General features: G+C 65.8%; 1 protein-coding gene across 1 annotated transcript; it reads right to left on the bottom strand.

Moving 5' to 3' along the window:
• Nucleotides 1-323: 323 nt before the first annotated feature.
• ABCB8 (ATP binding cassette subfamily B member 8) lies at nucleotides 324-12,894 on the bottom strand. The gene is made up of 16 exons (XM_044422535.1): nucleotides 12,491-12,894; nucleotides 11,035-11,344; nucleotides 10,655-10,804; nucleotides 10,438-10,532; nucleotides 9,793-9,898; nucleotides 9,502-9,663; nucleotides 8,904-8,989; nucleotides 8,379-8,476; nucleotides 7,391-7,496; nucleotides 7,139-7,172; nucleotides 6,816-6,952; nucleotides 6,183-6,277; nucleotides 5,592-5,725; nucleotides 3,910-4,057; nucleotides 1,755-2,005; nucleotides 324-556 (listed from the first exon to the last, which is right to left on the bottom strand). Exons 1-16 carry the CDS (start codon nucleotides 12,589-12,591, stop codon nucleotides 476-478), a joined length of 2,094 nt encoding a protein of 697 aa, XP_044278470.1. The 5' UTR covers nucleotides 12,592-12,894; the 3' UTR covers nucleotides 324-475.
• Between the last annotated feature and the right edge of the window lie 472 nt (nucleotides 12,895-13,366).

Here is a 13,366-nt window from a genome sequence, read left to right as displayed (position 1 = left end):
CCGCGAGCCCGAGGAAGCGTCTCCGTCCGAGGATCGCCTGCGCGGCTCTTCTTGACTAGTTATTCCCCGAGTGCTGCGGCGAGACGGGCCTTTACTGGGCCGAGTCGGCCCTGCCCTGCCCCCCGCGGCCCCCCCCCCGGCCCCCCCTTGCCCCCCCCCCCCCGCCCCCCCCCCCCCGGCCCCCCCCCCGCCCCGGCTTTCCCCCCCGCCGCCCGCTCGCCCCCCCGCGGCCCGCTCTCCACCAGAATTTTCCCCGCCGGACCTTGGCACTCTGAGGCAGCCTAGTGCACCTATGCACAACCGTAAGGCGACGCAACACAGTGTCCAAACACGACATGCTGTATTCGACAACTCGGGGTAAACAGGCGACGCTCTGCTGGGGTCTGGAGAACAAACGGGGGCGCCCGGCAGCCGCTCCGGGCCTCGCCCTGCTCCACGAACCACCCGGGGGCTCCTCGGCGGCTGGCCTGCCCCGTCAGGCAGCGTCTCTGGTCTGGCGTCGGATCAGCTCCGCGTAGAGGCCGCCCTTCCGCATCAGCTCGGCGTGTGTTCCGGCCTGGGGAGACGGGGAGGCGAGCGCCACGGCGCATCAGGGCACAGACCCACCTCCCGCGCTCGCGCTGGCCAGCTGGCTGCGCACGGGGCCCCCGGCGTCCGGGACGCGAGGGCAGCAGCGCCCTCCAGCCCGGGCTGCTCAGCGGCCGGTGTGCCTCTGACCTGGGGGGGGGAGGGCGGGCGCATCGGCCATCAGGACCAGTGCCAGGGACCACCTTCCCCTCCACGCAGGGGCCCCACTGAAGTCGCCGGCTACCCCTCCATCATGTGGCAGCAAGCTCCAGTTTAGCTATGCTGTGCAAGGGCTCCCCGTTATCTGTCCTCGGCTGACCTCTCTCCCCTCAACGATGTGCCATAAAAGGGGCGCATGCCCGTGCACCGCACCGCTCTCCTGCAGTCAGCCCACCTACCCTTCCGCCAGTGCCCTGGGTGGCGCAGGCGAGACAGCGGCCAATTCAGCCCAGGGTGGCCTCCTTTTGCTCTCGCCTGGCACGGGTCTACCTGAGGAACTCTGGCTCGTTTTCATGCTCCCCGGCTGTACTTGGGGCAAGATGTTGATCGCCACCAACTGTCATGGAGGCCCAGTTTGCACCAGTGGGGGTGCATGCAGCCTCGTTTACCCCAGGTAAAAAGAGAGGCCTGTGTGAATGTGCCTAATTAGAATTTGGCAGCAGACTGGGCGCGCCCTGTCCAGGCCTTAGTGAAGACGAGTGCTTCACCTCCTGAAGTGCATTTATCCGAGCAAAGCAAGGAAAACGGTGTTATTTCCAGCCAGCGGCTTCTGAACGCATCCGCACGTTGCACAGAAGCGCCCCCGTTCTCCGTGTCTCAGCTTTGACAGCAGCCCTTGATTTCCCTCGCTCTTTGCATCCATGCCTGGCCCTCTACTTCCACACAGCTGCCATCCGAGGACAGCGCTCGGCTGGGAGGGAGAGGGAAGGGCCGTCTGCTCGCCCACGACCCGCCGGGGCAGCCGTGGAGGTTGGACGGACTCGCGGTCTGGACCGGCGGTGGCCTGGCGGGGGTGGCGCCTGCCACCACCCAGCAGCCACAGTCGGAAGGGTCGACCGCAGGCCCAGCCGGGGGGCAGCAGGCGAGGCTGCGGCTGCGCCTGCGGGCCCCGGCCCCTGCGCCCTGGGCTGGGCCTCCGGCTCTCATGCCCCGGCAGGGGGTCCCGCGCCGCGCCGCGCCCCGCTCACCTCCGCCACACGGCCCCTGGCGAGCACCACGATGAGGTCGGCACCCTGCACTGTGCTGAGACGGTGGGCGATGACCAGCACGGTGCGGCCGGCCACCGCCCTGTCCAGCGCCTGCTGCACCACGTGCTCCGACTCCGCGTCCAGGGCGCTTGTGGCCTCGTCCAGGATCAGCACCTTGGGGTTCTTGATGAGCGCCCGGGCGATGGCCACGCGCTGCTTCTGCCCGCCAGACAAGGTCACCCCGCGCTCACCTGGGGGCAGAGAGCAGAAGCTGGAAGCCGAGGCTCCGGCTGGGGGCACTGGTGCGCGGGGGGCGGCGAGCCCAGCCCGCGGGAGCAAGCGGCACCCACCGAGTGGGAGCACGGTGCGGGACTAGCTGCCCCCCTCCACTTCTTCGGGCAGCCGCCCTCCCCAGCCTGGTGCTAGAAATACAAAATCGCCGAGCCCGGAGAAAAAGTACCTTGGGGGCACCAGGGGAGGGGAGAGCAGCCCTTGACAGAACGTCTGGAAAAATGCAGTTTAATTTATTAAGCACAGTAATTGTAAGAGCAACCCTAATCTACGTAAAACCCTTTTTGCTTGACCAAAAGGAACTCCCCTGCCTCGTCCCTGGAACACCCGAGCCGTCCTTCCCGCGGAAGCAGGAAGGGCTGCAGCAGAGGCAGAGAGCTGCCTGGCAGGAAGAACCGGCGGGGCGGCTGCTGGGGAAGCCGGCCCACGGGCAGTGCTGCGGGGAGCTCACCTAGCCGGGGAAGCATCTCGCCTGTCGGGGGTTGCAACCAGGCGGATGTTATGGAAGAACCTTCCCCAAACTATCTGCTATTTAAAGAGCAACTTTTTATTCCCTTCTGAAATATTTTCCTGATGCATTTTAGTATCTGTTCATTTTGAAAGGCTGCCTCCAGAGGTGGAGCTGGGCCAATTCTTACGCCCTGGGTGCCGGCAGCTGGGCTTCTCTCATTTATAAAGGGCTCATTTTTGTGGGCGCAGCTGAAGGTTCCACAGTGGGACTTGTCTAGTTAGGAACTGTATTAAAAACTCCCGTTTGCACGAAGAAAGATACAGTAGGTGGGATCACCTTCATGTATGTGGTGACCGTAGAAAGCCTGCACTATTTCCCTCCTAAGTCTTGTGCATTTCCCCCGTTTGCACTCAAGGTGTGTTTTAAAACGGCCTTCGTTGACGGGCATGGTGCCCTGCCCCGAAATGCAGGACTCTTCAGTGACCGTTTCTTCCTGTGTCACGATATGGCAGGTGACTCTCAGCGTATGTTGGACAACTGAGCTTGACTTGGAGTATCGGTGAAAAATACACCGGCACAATCATTTTAGCGTGGAATGGAAGGGACGAGAATGCCGTGAATCCCAATGGAAAGGGTTAAAGAGAAACTGGGGCTCCAAAATGTCCAGAAAGCTCACGGCCCTGGTCTTCCTACCAGAGTTTTTAAAAATCATTCTTGGGGAAGTAAAGCTTTCGTAGCAACATATAAACATCTTGTCTGAAACATTTTATGAACATATTTCATAATCCAAAGTTGTGCTCAGGTCCCTGAAAAATACCTGTTCTTCCAAAATTGTCTGAGCCTGCACACGGCTACCTAGCACCCCTCCAGGTGTCTCAGGCTTCGTCCTCAACGAGGATGGCCAGCGGTCCAGAGCTCTGGGTGCTGTAGTCCAAAAGAGCTGGAGGGCACCAGCTTGGGGAAGGTGGTTTTATGCAGCCGGCTGCGGCATCCTGAGAAACCCTCGTGGTCAGAATATTGGGAAACTCCGCCTCTGCCAGCCCAAAATCCGTGTGTCCTTTATGAACCCCTTTTACGCCAAATGGCTCCAGATCCCTTCTTACCTCTAATTCGTGGCATTATAGTAAAGCTACAGCACAGTTGCCGATGTGAACTTACGGATTTTCCAAAAAAGGAACACCTCACTCACCAGGTGAAGCTCTGCGAGGCGCACATTTTGCAAAGGCCGCGGGGGACTGGAGCCCAAAGTGCCCCGGAAGGCGTGGGAACAGGAAGAGAAGGCGGGCGGTGGGTGGGATGGACTACAGGAGGCGTGTTTCTCAAGAAAAGCGGATCGGAGGCTCTCCCCTGGTTCTGTCGGCTTCTTTCAAAACCACCATGCCAGGAGACGCACCCTTCTCCAGTCTAACTCACCCACAACGGTGTTGTAGCCATTGGGAAAGCTCCGAATAAACTCGTCCGCGTTGGCGAGGCGAGCGGCGGCATAGATCTCGGCGTCGGTGGCACACGGCTTGCCGAAGCGGATGTTCTCCATGATGCTCGTGCTGAACAGCACCGGTTCCTGGTGGGCGAGAGCGAGCCGGGAAGCGTCTGAGGCGGGAGGGAGCGGGTGCAAGGAGCCGGGCCCGGCCACGGCTCCCTCCCGCGAGTGCCTCTGCGGCAGTGGGCGTCTCATGCTCCTGCCGGGGGCAGCCCCAGGCCCCTCCAGGGGGCTGCCTCGCTGCTGGGAGGGACTACAGGGTGGCGCGCCCGGTGTTCTGCTGCATCAGGCAGTCGTCAAGCGAAGGCGCTCCAGAGCGCGCGCCAGCGGCACGCCTGAGGGAGGGAGGCTGGGCAGGGGCTCCACGCCCAGCTCTCGAAGCCAAGTCGCAACCAGCCCTGCCCTGCCCTCTGCGGATGAGACCAGCCCCTGCACCCGGGGCCCGACCCTTTTGAGTCTGTAAGCGCTTTTTGGAATTGGAAAAACTGCTGTGTGCACCATGAAGTTGGATCACTGCTTCAGCATCCACCTCCCACATCTACGGACCTTTGTTTGCATTGTATTCAGCAAGAACTTTGGTTTCCTAAGTGTTGGACACCACTATGTTTCTTTAATAGCGGATTATCTGATTATTCGTCGTGCAATCAAGCCTCGTTCTGGAAGTAAAAAATGACGCAGTGGAGGCTGCTGAGCTTTGGGCACGTCACGAGAGGCAAGACTTCCGGGAGAGCCGGTCACGCCCGGGAGCGTGGAAGGCGACGGAGGACAGGCAGACCACGGACGGACGGACGGACTCCGTCGAGGAGGCCGTGGCCTGGAGGGGGCAGGAGCGGGGCAGGCCTGTCGAGGTCGAGGACTGGCGCTCGGGGGGCCCTCAGCCGCAGGGTCGCCTCAGTCGGAGACGGCGTGGCAGCGCTGAGCCGCAACGGCACAACCCCGGCCAGCTCCTCTGCTAAGCTTCCGCTGGGGCGACGCTCGCTTTTTTGTCGGGGGAGCTGCTCCGTGGATGCGTTTTGCGGTATAACAGGCTTTTCCGTTCACGGACTGCGTGCTCGTCCAAAACGTTTCCCCGTTTCGTGTGAATCAATGCCCGGTCAGCACAAACGGGTGCTCTGTGCCCTTCGACAGCTAAAGGACCGATGCGACGGGGGTGCGTGGCTGAGCAGCTGCCCCCCAGAACTGTACCGCACTTCCAAGGGGCGCCAGCGTTGCGTGGATGCCCGCTGCACTCTTTGGCCCCCTTCTGTGGAAGCCTCGGCACGACTGCCAGAGAGCTGCATGCATTTAACGCGACACCCCCCGGGTCCACCAAGGAGGGGGAAGTGCCGGGGGCGGGTGGCCACCCCTTCCCGGCCGCCTCGAGCCCCGCTGACCTTCCCCACCCAGCGGCAGTCATCCCAGGTGCTGACTTCACACCCCTCCCGGAACGCCTGCCTCTGCTCGCTTCCGCACGTGCTGCCCATCGGTTTCCCCAGGGTACGCCGCTCTCGGGCTTTGGCGGGGGGAGAGAGACACTTCCCTGCCTCCCTGAGCCTCCCCCGCCCCCTTTCAGCCCCCTTAAACATCCTGGGGGGATTGCTGTGCTCCCTCCCGCCCTCCCCTCCCCTCCCCATACCTGGTTGATGAAGCCGATGATCTCCCCACGGAGCCAAGTGGGGTCGAGAGTGCAAATGTCGCGCCCGTCCAGGAGGATGGCCCCTTCGGTCGGCTCGTAGAACCGCTCCAGGAGGGCTGCCACCGTGGACTTGCCTGTGCGGAGGAGCTCGGTCAGTGGGCCGTGGGGCTGGCCGGCCGGCCTCCGGCAGGGGCGCCCAAGGCAGGAGGAGGGGGCAGCCGTGGGGCGGTGTTCTGGCCAGGCCAGCTGAGAGAGGCCGCTGATGTGTGTCCACCCCGAGAGCGGGGCAGGCCGTAGAGACGCCTGCTTCGTGGGGCACGCAGACCAGGGCAGGGCTGGCTGCAGGCGCCGCAGCGGACGAGGGCAGCATGGGTTGTTTTAGAATGGAAAGCCACGTGCAGGGAGGGCAGCAGGGGCAAGCGGTCGGAGGCAGCGCTGCGCCTGAGCACGCAGAGTGGGGGCAGCCAGCCGTGTGCCTCAAAACTGTTATTGCGACGTCACAGAACAGCGGCTCTATTTCAGGCGGCCCGAAACAGCTGCATGACCTCAGCCCGCGGCAGATCGCAGGCCAGCCAGGAGCAAGCGCCTCACCTCCGCCGGACGGTCCCACGATGGCCACCGTCTTGTTCGCGGGGATGGCGAGGCTGAAGTCTCGCAGCACTGGGCAGCCGGGCCGCGTGGGGTAACTGGCAGCAGCGGGAGGAAGCGGTCAGGCCCGGGCGGTGCTGCCTGCGCCGGGCTGGCCAGAGGCCCCCCCCCACGTCTCCCCGGCCGGGCGCCAGGCCCACTGCTGGGCCGGACATGACGCAGGAGCCCATCCGACTGCGGGAAGGCGCCCGCAGGGGCACCGGGGGACTCCCAGTGGAGCACAAAAGGACGGGGGGCGGTGGACGTGTTCCGGCAGGCGGGAACACTTCTCCACAGTGTGGCACGTTCTCCTGGGCAAAGAGGCCTCATCCTGGCAATCTCCTCATGAACGGGAAAATCTCACACATCGGAACCTGTGTGGCTGCAGCCGCGGGCCGGCTGACAGGGGGCTGATGCCTGGAAATGCCCAGGACCCGTGGGGGGGGGCTGCCTCGATAGTGGGGGTGCCTCTTCCGTCCCCATTCCGGAAACGGAGCCACACGCGTGCAGTGCACCAAAAAGACCCCGGGAAGCCGAGCCCCCTGCGCGAAAGCCTTGTTCTCTCCCGCCCCCCCCCCACCCACCTCGAGGCCTCACCTGAAGCAGACGCCTTGGAACTCGACGCGCCCGCTCAGCAAGCTGCACGCAAGCTGCTCCCTCTCGCACACGGGGGTCTCCGGGAGCAGGGCCATGAACTCAAAGACGCGGGCCCCGGCACTCATGCCCCGCAGCACCTGCGGGGGGGGGGGGGGGCAAGGGCACAGGCCGTGAGGGGCTGGCCCTCCACGCTCCGGCGCCGTGCCTCCGCCCCACGGACGAGAGCCGCTCCTCCCGGGTCAGCAGCCCCTCGGGGCCCGAGCGCATCCCGCTCTCCGGGGGCAGGAAGGAGGCCCGCCCCACCCTGCAGCCCTGCCACGTACCTGCCCGAACAGGATGGAGATGCTGGCCATTGACCTAGGAAAACAAGCGGGCGCTGTGTCGGGGGGGGGGGGGATGCAAGCCGCCTGCCCCGCCTGGCCTCTCCAGCCCAGTCCGCCCCAGGCTCAGGCGGCGGCTTCCCCGGCCCTCCCTGGAGACGCTGCCAGACCGGACTGGGGCTGGCCGCCCACAAAGCCGCTGTGCCCCTGCGGGCGGCCCTCCCCCCGGGCGGCACTCTGCAGCCTCCGCCCTACCTCTGCACTGTCTGCGAGGAGACCAGGAAGGACATCAGGCCTCCGGGAGTCATCTCTGACCCGGCCATGAGGGAGCCGCCGACAAAGATGGTGCCCAGCACGACGCCTGGAAGAGAGTGGGAGAGGCTGCGGGACGCGGGTGCACCAGGGAAGCCCTCGGGAAGCGGGGAGGCGTGGGGAGAGCGCCTGGGCGGGCGGGCCAGCCGGCCAGCCGCACACGGAGGGTGCCTCTGGCTGGGGCAGCCCCCCAGCGCTCGGGCACGCTCCAGAAAAGACACGGCAGCATGCCAACGGCTCCCTGCAGAGCAAGCCAGGTGCCAAAGCCCGGGACATGCGCAAACCGCAAGAGGCCCTGTGGCGCCAGGGATGATGCCCGGAGGGCTGGCTTCCGGAGCAGAGGCGCCCTGGTGCCACCAGCTGGCCTGTGTGCGGACACGCAGCTCCCGGCGGCCCCGCTCAGCCAGCAAAGCCCCAGGCCAGGGTTTCGGGGAGGCACGTTCCCCTCGGCTGCCCCTCAGAACCTCTTGCTGGCCACACGTGGCTTGCAATTCGTAGGCTGGAGGGCACCCGCTGCGGTCCGGGGCCGCCTCGCGAGAGCGGCACCCAGGCGTGCTCAGCCGCACCACACGTCTTGCCCCCACCCCGCCAGCTCCAGGGCAGCTGGAGAACCACTTCAAATGCCAGGCGCCCTCTGGGCGAGCAGCATCAACGCTCCTTTGCTCGCTCGGTGCTCTGTCCTGCTGCTAGATTCCATTTAGGGTTGTGTGTTGGAACGGTCTTATTCTCTGCAACTGGTTTCACTTCGCTTTTATTCTGTGCTGCTTAAATGCTCAGGTGTTACGGTTTCACTGTCTTTTACGCCACCCAGAGAATTTCACTCTTGGCTACTTTGCAAGCAAAGTGAATGAGCAGCAGCAGAGCGCGCAGAAAGGGAGGGCAGGAGCAGGGCTGGCCAGTCGGCCCCCCAGCGCGGGCGGCTGCCACTCACAGTTCAGGGCCACGTTGGAGAGTCCCTGGAAGAAGGCGATGCCCAGCCCCAGGCTCATGTTGAGGCGGCTCGAGTGATCGACCTCGGCTGAATATCGCCTGTGGCGAGAGCAGGGGGAGAGTCGAGGAGACCGGGAGTCCCGCCCAAGCAGTCCCTGTCCGAGCCGGCCCCAGCCTGGCGACCCCTGGGCGGGGCGGATGGCGACGCCAGCATCTGCCAACCAGCCGGCTGGCCGCCGTGCCGGGTCCAGCACTTCCAGAGAGCTGCCCGGGGCACGCGGCACTGCGTGGTGCCAGAGGCGGAGCGCCCGGCCCAGGGGGCCAACCACGTGCATCCGGCAGCCCGGGCAAGGCGAGGAGGAGCGAGACGGGGCGTGTGGTGGGGGCAGAGCGAGGCCCCCGTCCCCGCTGCGCTCCAGCAGAAGCCAGGGCAGCTGTCCCATGAGGGGGTCCCTCCGAGGGTGCTCAATGAGGCCGTGCAACCCTGGGGGTGGCGGCTCCCGACACGGGGGAGGGTGGTGCTCACTCCATCTCCTTGCTCTCCATGGCGAAGGCCCGCACCGTCCGGACGTTGCCCAGAGCCTCGTCTGCCACGGCCGTGGCCTTGGCCACCTGCACCGACAGGGGAAGCGCTGACGCCTACACCGCTTTCAGCGCCCTGCTTTCGCGGTGTCACCGCCTCCCTGAATCGCCAGCAGGCGGGACCGCACTGCACGCAGTGGTGCAGAGCAGAGGGCTGCCCGTCCGCTGACCGCGCAATCGCCACGGGGCTGGGAGGGAAGAAGGTGCGACCCTGGGAAAGCCGGCACCGTCTCAGGGAGGGGCATCCGCCCCCATGGGACGCTCCCCAGGGGCTGCGGGCAGGTGGGGCAGGGGGCTCCCCCAGAATGCAGGCCGAAGCCAAGCAATGTCACAAAGTTGGATCCCAGTCAGCTGCCACAGGGCAAAAGAGACGCACCTGTAGGCCCGAAACTGCACAGGGGCTTTGGCGCCCCAGACAGCATCCCCCCGTCCCGTCCCACTCCGCTACTGCTCCCTCCACTGGCACAGCCAAGCAAAAGGAACAACCGGGCCACGGCCACGCCTGAACCAGGAGGCGGCGGGCAGGGTACAGCCCCACTCACCTGTTCTTGGGCTCTGCGTGAAAGCTTGCGCAGGGAGGAGCCGATGAAGGCCCCGATTCCGACCAGGAACGGCATCACCACCACCAGCAGCCCGGTCAGCTTGGGCGAGATGATGTAGAGGGACACGAAGCAGCCCACCGTCTGCGTGAGGCTGCGCAGGCCCTGGGGAGGCAGAGCGAGCGACGGTGGCGCCCCGGGCAGGGAGGGCGGCCTCTGCGCGTGGGGCACCCCTGCCAGCCTGCGGGCTCAGGCAGGTGGCCCCCCACCCGGCCCCTCCCCCACAGCACCCACCTGAGAGATGACCAGCTTAAAGGAGGACTTGAACTCCTGGACGTCGGCCGTCAGGCGATTTACCAACTGCCCCGTCTGAGTGGCATCGAAGAAGGACACTTCCCGCCTTGGGTGGGAAGGGGGGCAAGATGGGGAGTGGCCCGCGGCCCTCGGCTGCCCCGGCCGGAGCGCTCTTCGCAGCCGCTCAAGCTGCCACCTGGCCTGGGGCCCTGGAGGTAAAAGGCAGCCCCCTGGGCAACAGCCCCCCCCCCCCGCCAAGCAGCTGGCCTGCCAGAAGGGCGGAGGCGCGCCCGAGCCCAGCGGCTCTCGCCCAGCCCGGGATGCGGTGGAGGCAGTGGCTGGCGCCGGCCCACTCGCCAGGCGCATCCCCCGGACTCTTCCTCAGTGAGCGGCACGGGAAAAGCCTGCGCCACTCGGCGGCGCTCCGACCCGATGCTCGCAGCGCCCGCTGAACGTGCGGCTGGGCAGGCGGCTCGGTGCTTGCTCGCCGCGGCTGCCAGAGCAGTGGCACACGGGCGGCCGGCGTCCTGCCCGCCCCCCGCCACAGAGCACTCGGCCCCGCAGGCCAGGCCAGGCCAGGCCAGGCCAGGCCCCGCGGGCCACGGGGCAGCGGTGCTCCCTTCGCGCGGCCCCCGGCCGACCCACCTGAGCAAGGACGCAAACAGCTGCGTGCGCATGTTGTTGGCCACCTTCTCCCCGATCCGCGAGAGCAGCAGCAGGTACCCGAAGGTCAGGAAGCCCTGCAGGGACACGCGCCTCGCATCGGTCGGGCAGCTCCTCTCTGGGCCCCGCCGCCCAGCGGCCCCGAGCAGGGACACGGGGAGAGAGCGCCCCCCCCCCCGCCGCCGCCGCCGCCACCCACCTGCAGGCCGTAGATGCTCAGCAGGCGCAGGGCTGGCTCGCGCACCGCACGCAGGTAATCCCCCACGCGCATGTGCTGGGCCACCACGTTCACCATCTGGCCCAGGAGCAGCGGGATCTGAACGTTGAGGAGAGCAGCTCCCAGCGCAGACTGAAGCGAGAGGGGCGGGCGGGCGGCAAGCGGGCAAAGAGGTCGGCTCAGTTCGGAAGTCTTCGGCCCGTTGTCCTTTCACCTGTCCTCCCCCACACCCGCCTCGCCCGGCTTTGTGCAAGAGTGCCCCCCCCACTGAGCATGCGGGCCCACCCCCCTTTTTTGCTTTGCTCCAGCCCTGCGCCATCTGCAAGGGGGGAAACGGTGTGGGGAAGGCGCACGGAGCTCACCAGGACAGCCGCAGTCAGAGCCAGCAGCTCCGGACGCAGGAACCTCCAGAGCAGGGCCCAGTCGAACTCTGGCTCCTTCTCCGCTGGCGGAGGGACGCAAACCACTTCCGGCCCTTGTGCCTCCTGGCAGAAGACTCTGCGGGAGAAGTGGGCCCCCAGGCCGGCTAGGGCTGGGCCTGCCCACAGGGCTGCCACCCGGCCCAGGGGGAGACGCCTGCGGGGCAGGAGCAGCAGCACAGCCGGCGGGGGCTTGGCCAGGCTGCTGGGAGCCCGGAGGAAGCAAGCGAACCTGGCATGGCTGCCCGAGGACCTGTGAGGAGAAGAGGGAAAGAAGGAAAGTGAGGGCTCGCCCACCGCACTGCCTTGCCACCGCCTCAGCACTCTTTCCCCAGGGCCTCCTCCCCACAGGGCTGCCCCAGGCAGCGACTGGGCATGCAGGGGCAACCGCGAACAGGGAGCGAGGGCGAGGCGAGAGGCCGGAGTTCTGAAACCTGCTTCCAGGAGTAATTTGAGGGATTATTTCACTCCACTTTTCCCATGAGATTAAAAACAACCAAACCTGAAATCATCACCATCATCCCATCTCCGTTTGTGAGTAGCAAATGGAAACCGAACTCCCAGTAGCGGATAAGAAAGGATTTTAAAAGCCCAGTTTGCTTAATGAAAATAGTTTTCAGGGACTGTGTGTATCCTAAAAGAGGCCCAGTTGCCCAGTCTCGGGGGGCCACAAGAAGCCCTTTCGAAGCACGCTGTCTGGGACCAAGAGGCGGACCTCTGCACGTGGCTGGCCACCCTGTGGCACTGGGCCTCCTGCAGGACTGCTGGAAGCCTGGCCCACCGAGCAGAGCACCTGCAGCAGTCTCTGGGCAGCAGTGCGATCGATCGTCTGGCTGCAGCAGGATACCGGACACAGGAGCACGAGCCGGGGCTTATTAGTCCAGCACAAGATACCAGGCACCTGACAGGGAGGTGGGAGAAGCCCTCTCTGCCCGCCGGCAGCGGCCTGCAAGCTGCCCCGTCTGCTCCGGGCCTGGCTGTGGCGTCAGCAGAGTGCTGCCGCCTGGGAATTTCTCACGGCCAGCTGGTCGGCCACCGCGGTAGCAAAATGCCGGCCCAGATGCTTCGTCCTGATCCCGCAGGGTTCATCTCTCGTTCAGGGTATTCCCTGACGCATGCCAGGTATGCGTTAATCTTTAAGGCTTATGGACTGCCCAGCCGGCAAGCGCCTCCGGGGAGGTTCACAGCTCTAACACGGCAATGGCACTCATGGGGAAGGCTGTCGATGGTCACTTGTCCTCAAAGCACCACAGAAGAGTTGGAAGGGGCCATGAAGGCCATCCGGTCCAACCCGCTGTTGTTGCAGGACTAGCTACACACTGCCTCCACCATCAAAGGAATAGGCCTGCATCCGCCACGCGCCAAGAACTCGGGCAGCAGCAGGCGCTGTTCACCCGACCTGCTTGTGGGCTGCGCACAGGCTGCTGGGTGGCCACCCAGATCATGCCGCCACGCTGCACCGAACGGCCTGACGCAGCTGGATGCTCTTCCCGTGGCCATGCGTGGGGAAGAGAGACTCAGATCTCAGCCCAGCTTGCAGCATCCGCTCTGGGTTTTGTTTTCCGGAAGTCAAAGGGCCAGCTCCTTCGGTGCAGAAGGGTGCGAGCAGCCGCTGGGAGCAGGCGGGGATGCCCACATGCTTAAGGAGCATGAGTGCCTCTGCGCACGTGCGCGTCCCAGGACCGCGAAGAGAACCGGGGACGGAGGTCCCTCGCTCTGGGCCACTGGATGTCCCGAGGGAACAGCACGGCTCCGGCTGCCGGGTCGAGGCCGCGGGGAGCCGCGTCTTCCTGATCCGCGGCAAGGGGCTCGGCTGATCAGGGCGCAGGGCCAGTCCCCGGACAGGGCGCACGCGGGCTGCCGAGAAGGCCTCAGGAGCGAACTTCAATTCCCAGCGTGCTCCGCGCGAGAGGAACCGCCTCGGCCATGACCACCCAGAGGGGCACACGCCCGGCATGCCACGCGCCGAACTACGGCGACCAGGATTCTTCGCGAGGGCCGTAGCAACATGGGGAAGCCATGCTCCCGGCTTGCCGCGCGAGGTCGACGGTTACCTGGCAACGAGTGAGGCCCGCGGGGGCCCGCTCTTGACCGACCGGCTCAGGCGGCAGCAGTAGCCGCGGCCCCCGGCCAGGCCAGGGCGCAGCAGCAGCCGCACTAACATGGCGGCGGGGGGACGGACGGACGGACGGACGGCGGCGGGAATGGCCTGCTCGCTCCCTCGCTCGCCCTGCTCAGGCGAGCCCCCCGGCCGGCAGCGGCCGCGGCGCCATAC

The sequence above is a fragment of the Varanus komodoensis genome, unplaced genomic scaffold (assembly GCF_004798865.1).
Source record: "Varanus komodoensis strain SLA01 unplaced genomic scaffold, ASM479886v1 scaffold129, whole genome shotgun sequence".
NCBI classification, from domain to species: domain Eukaryota; kingdom Metazoa; phylum Chordata; class Lepidosauria; order Squamata; family Varanidae; genus Varanus; species Varanus komodoensis.
This window is presented reverse-complemented; position numbering and strand designations above follow the sequence as displayed.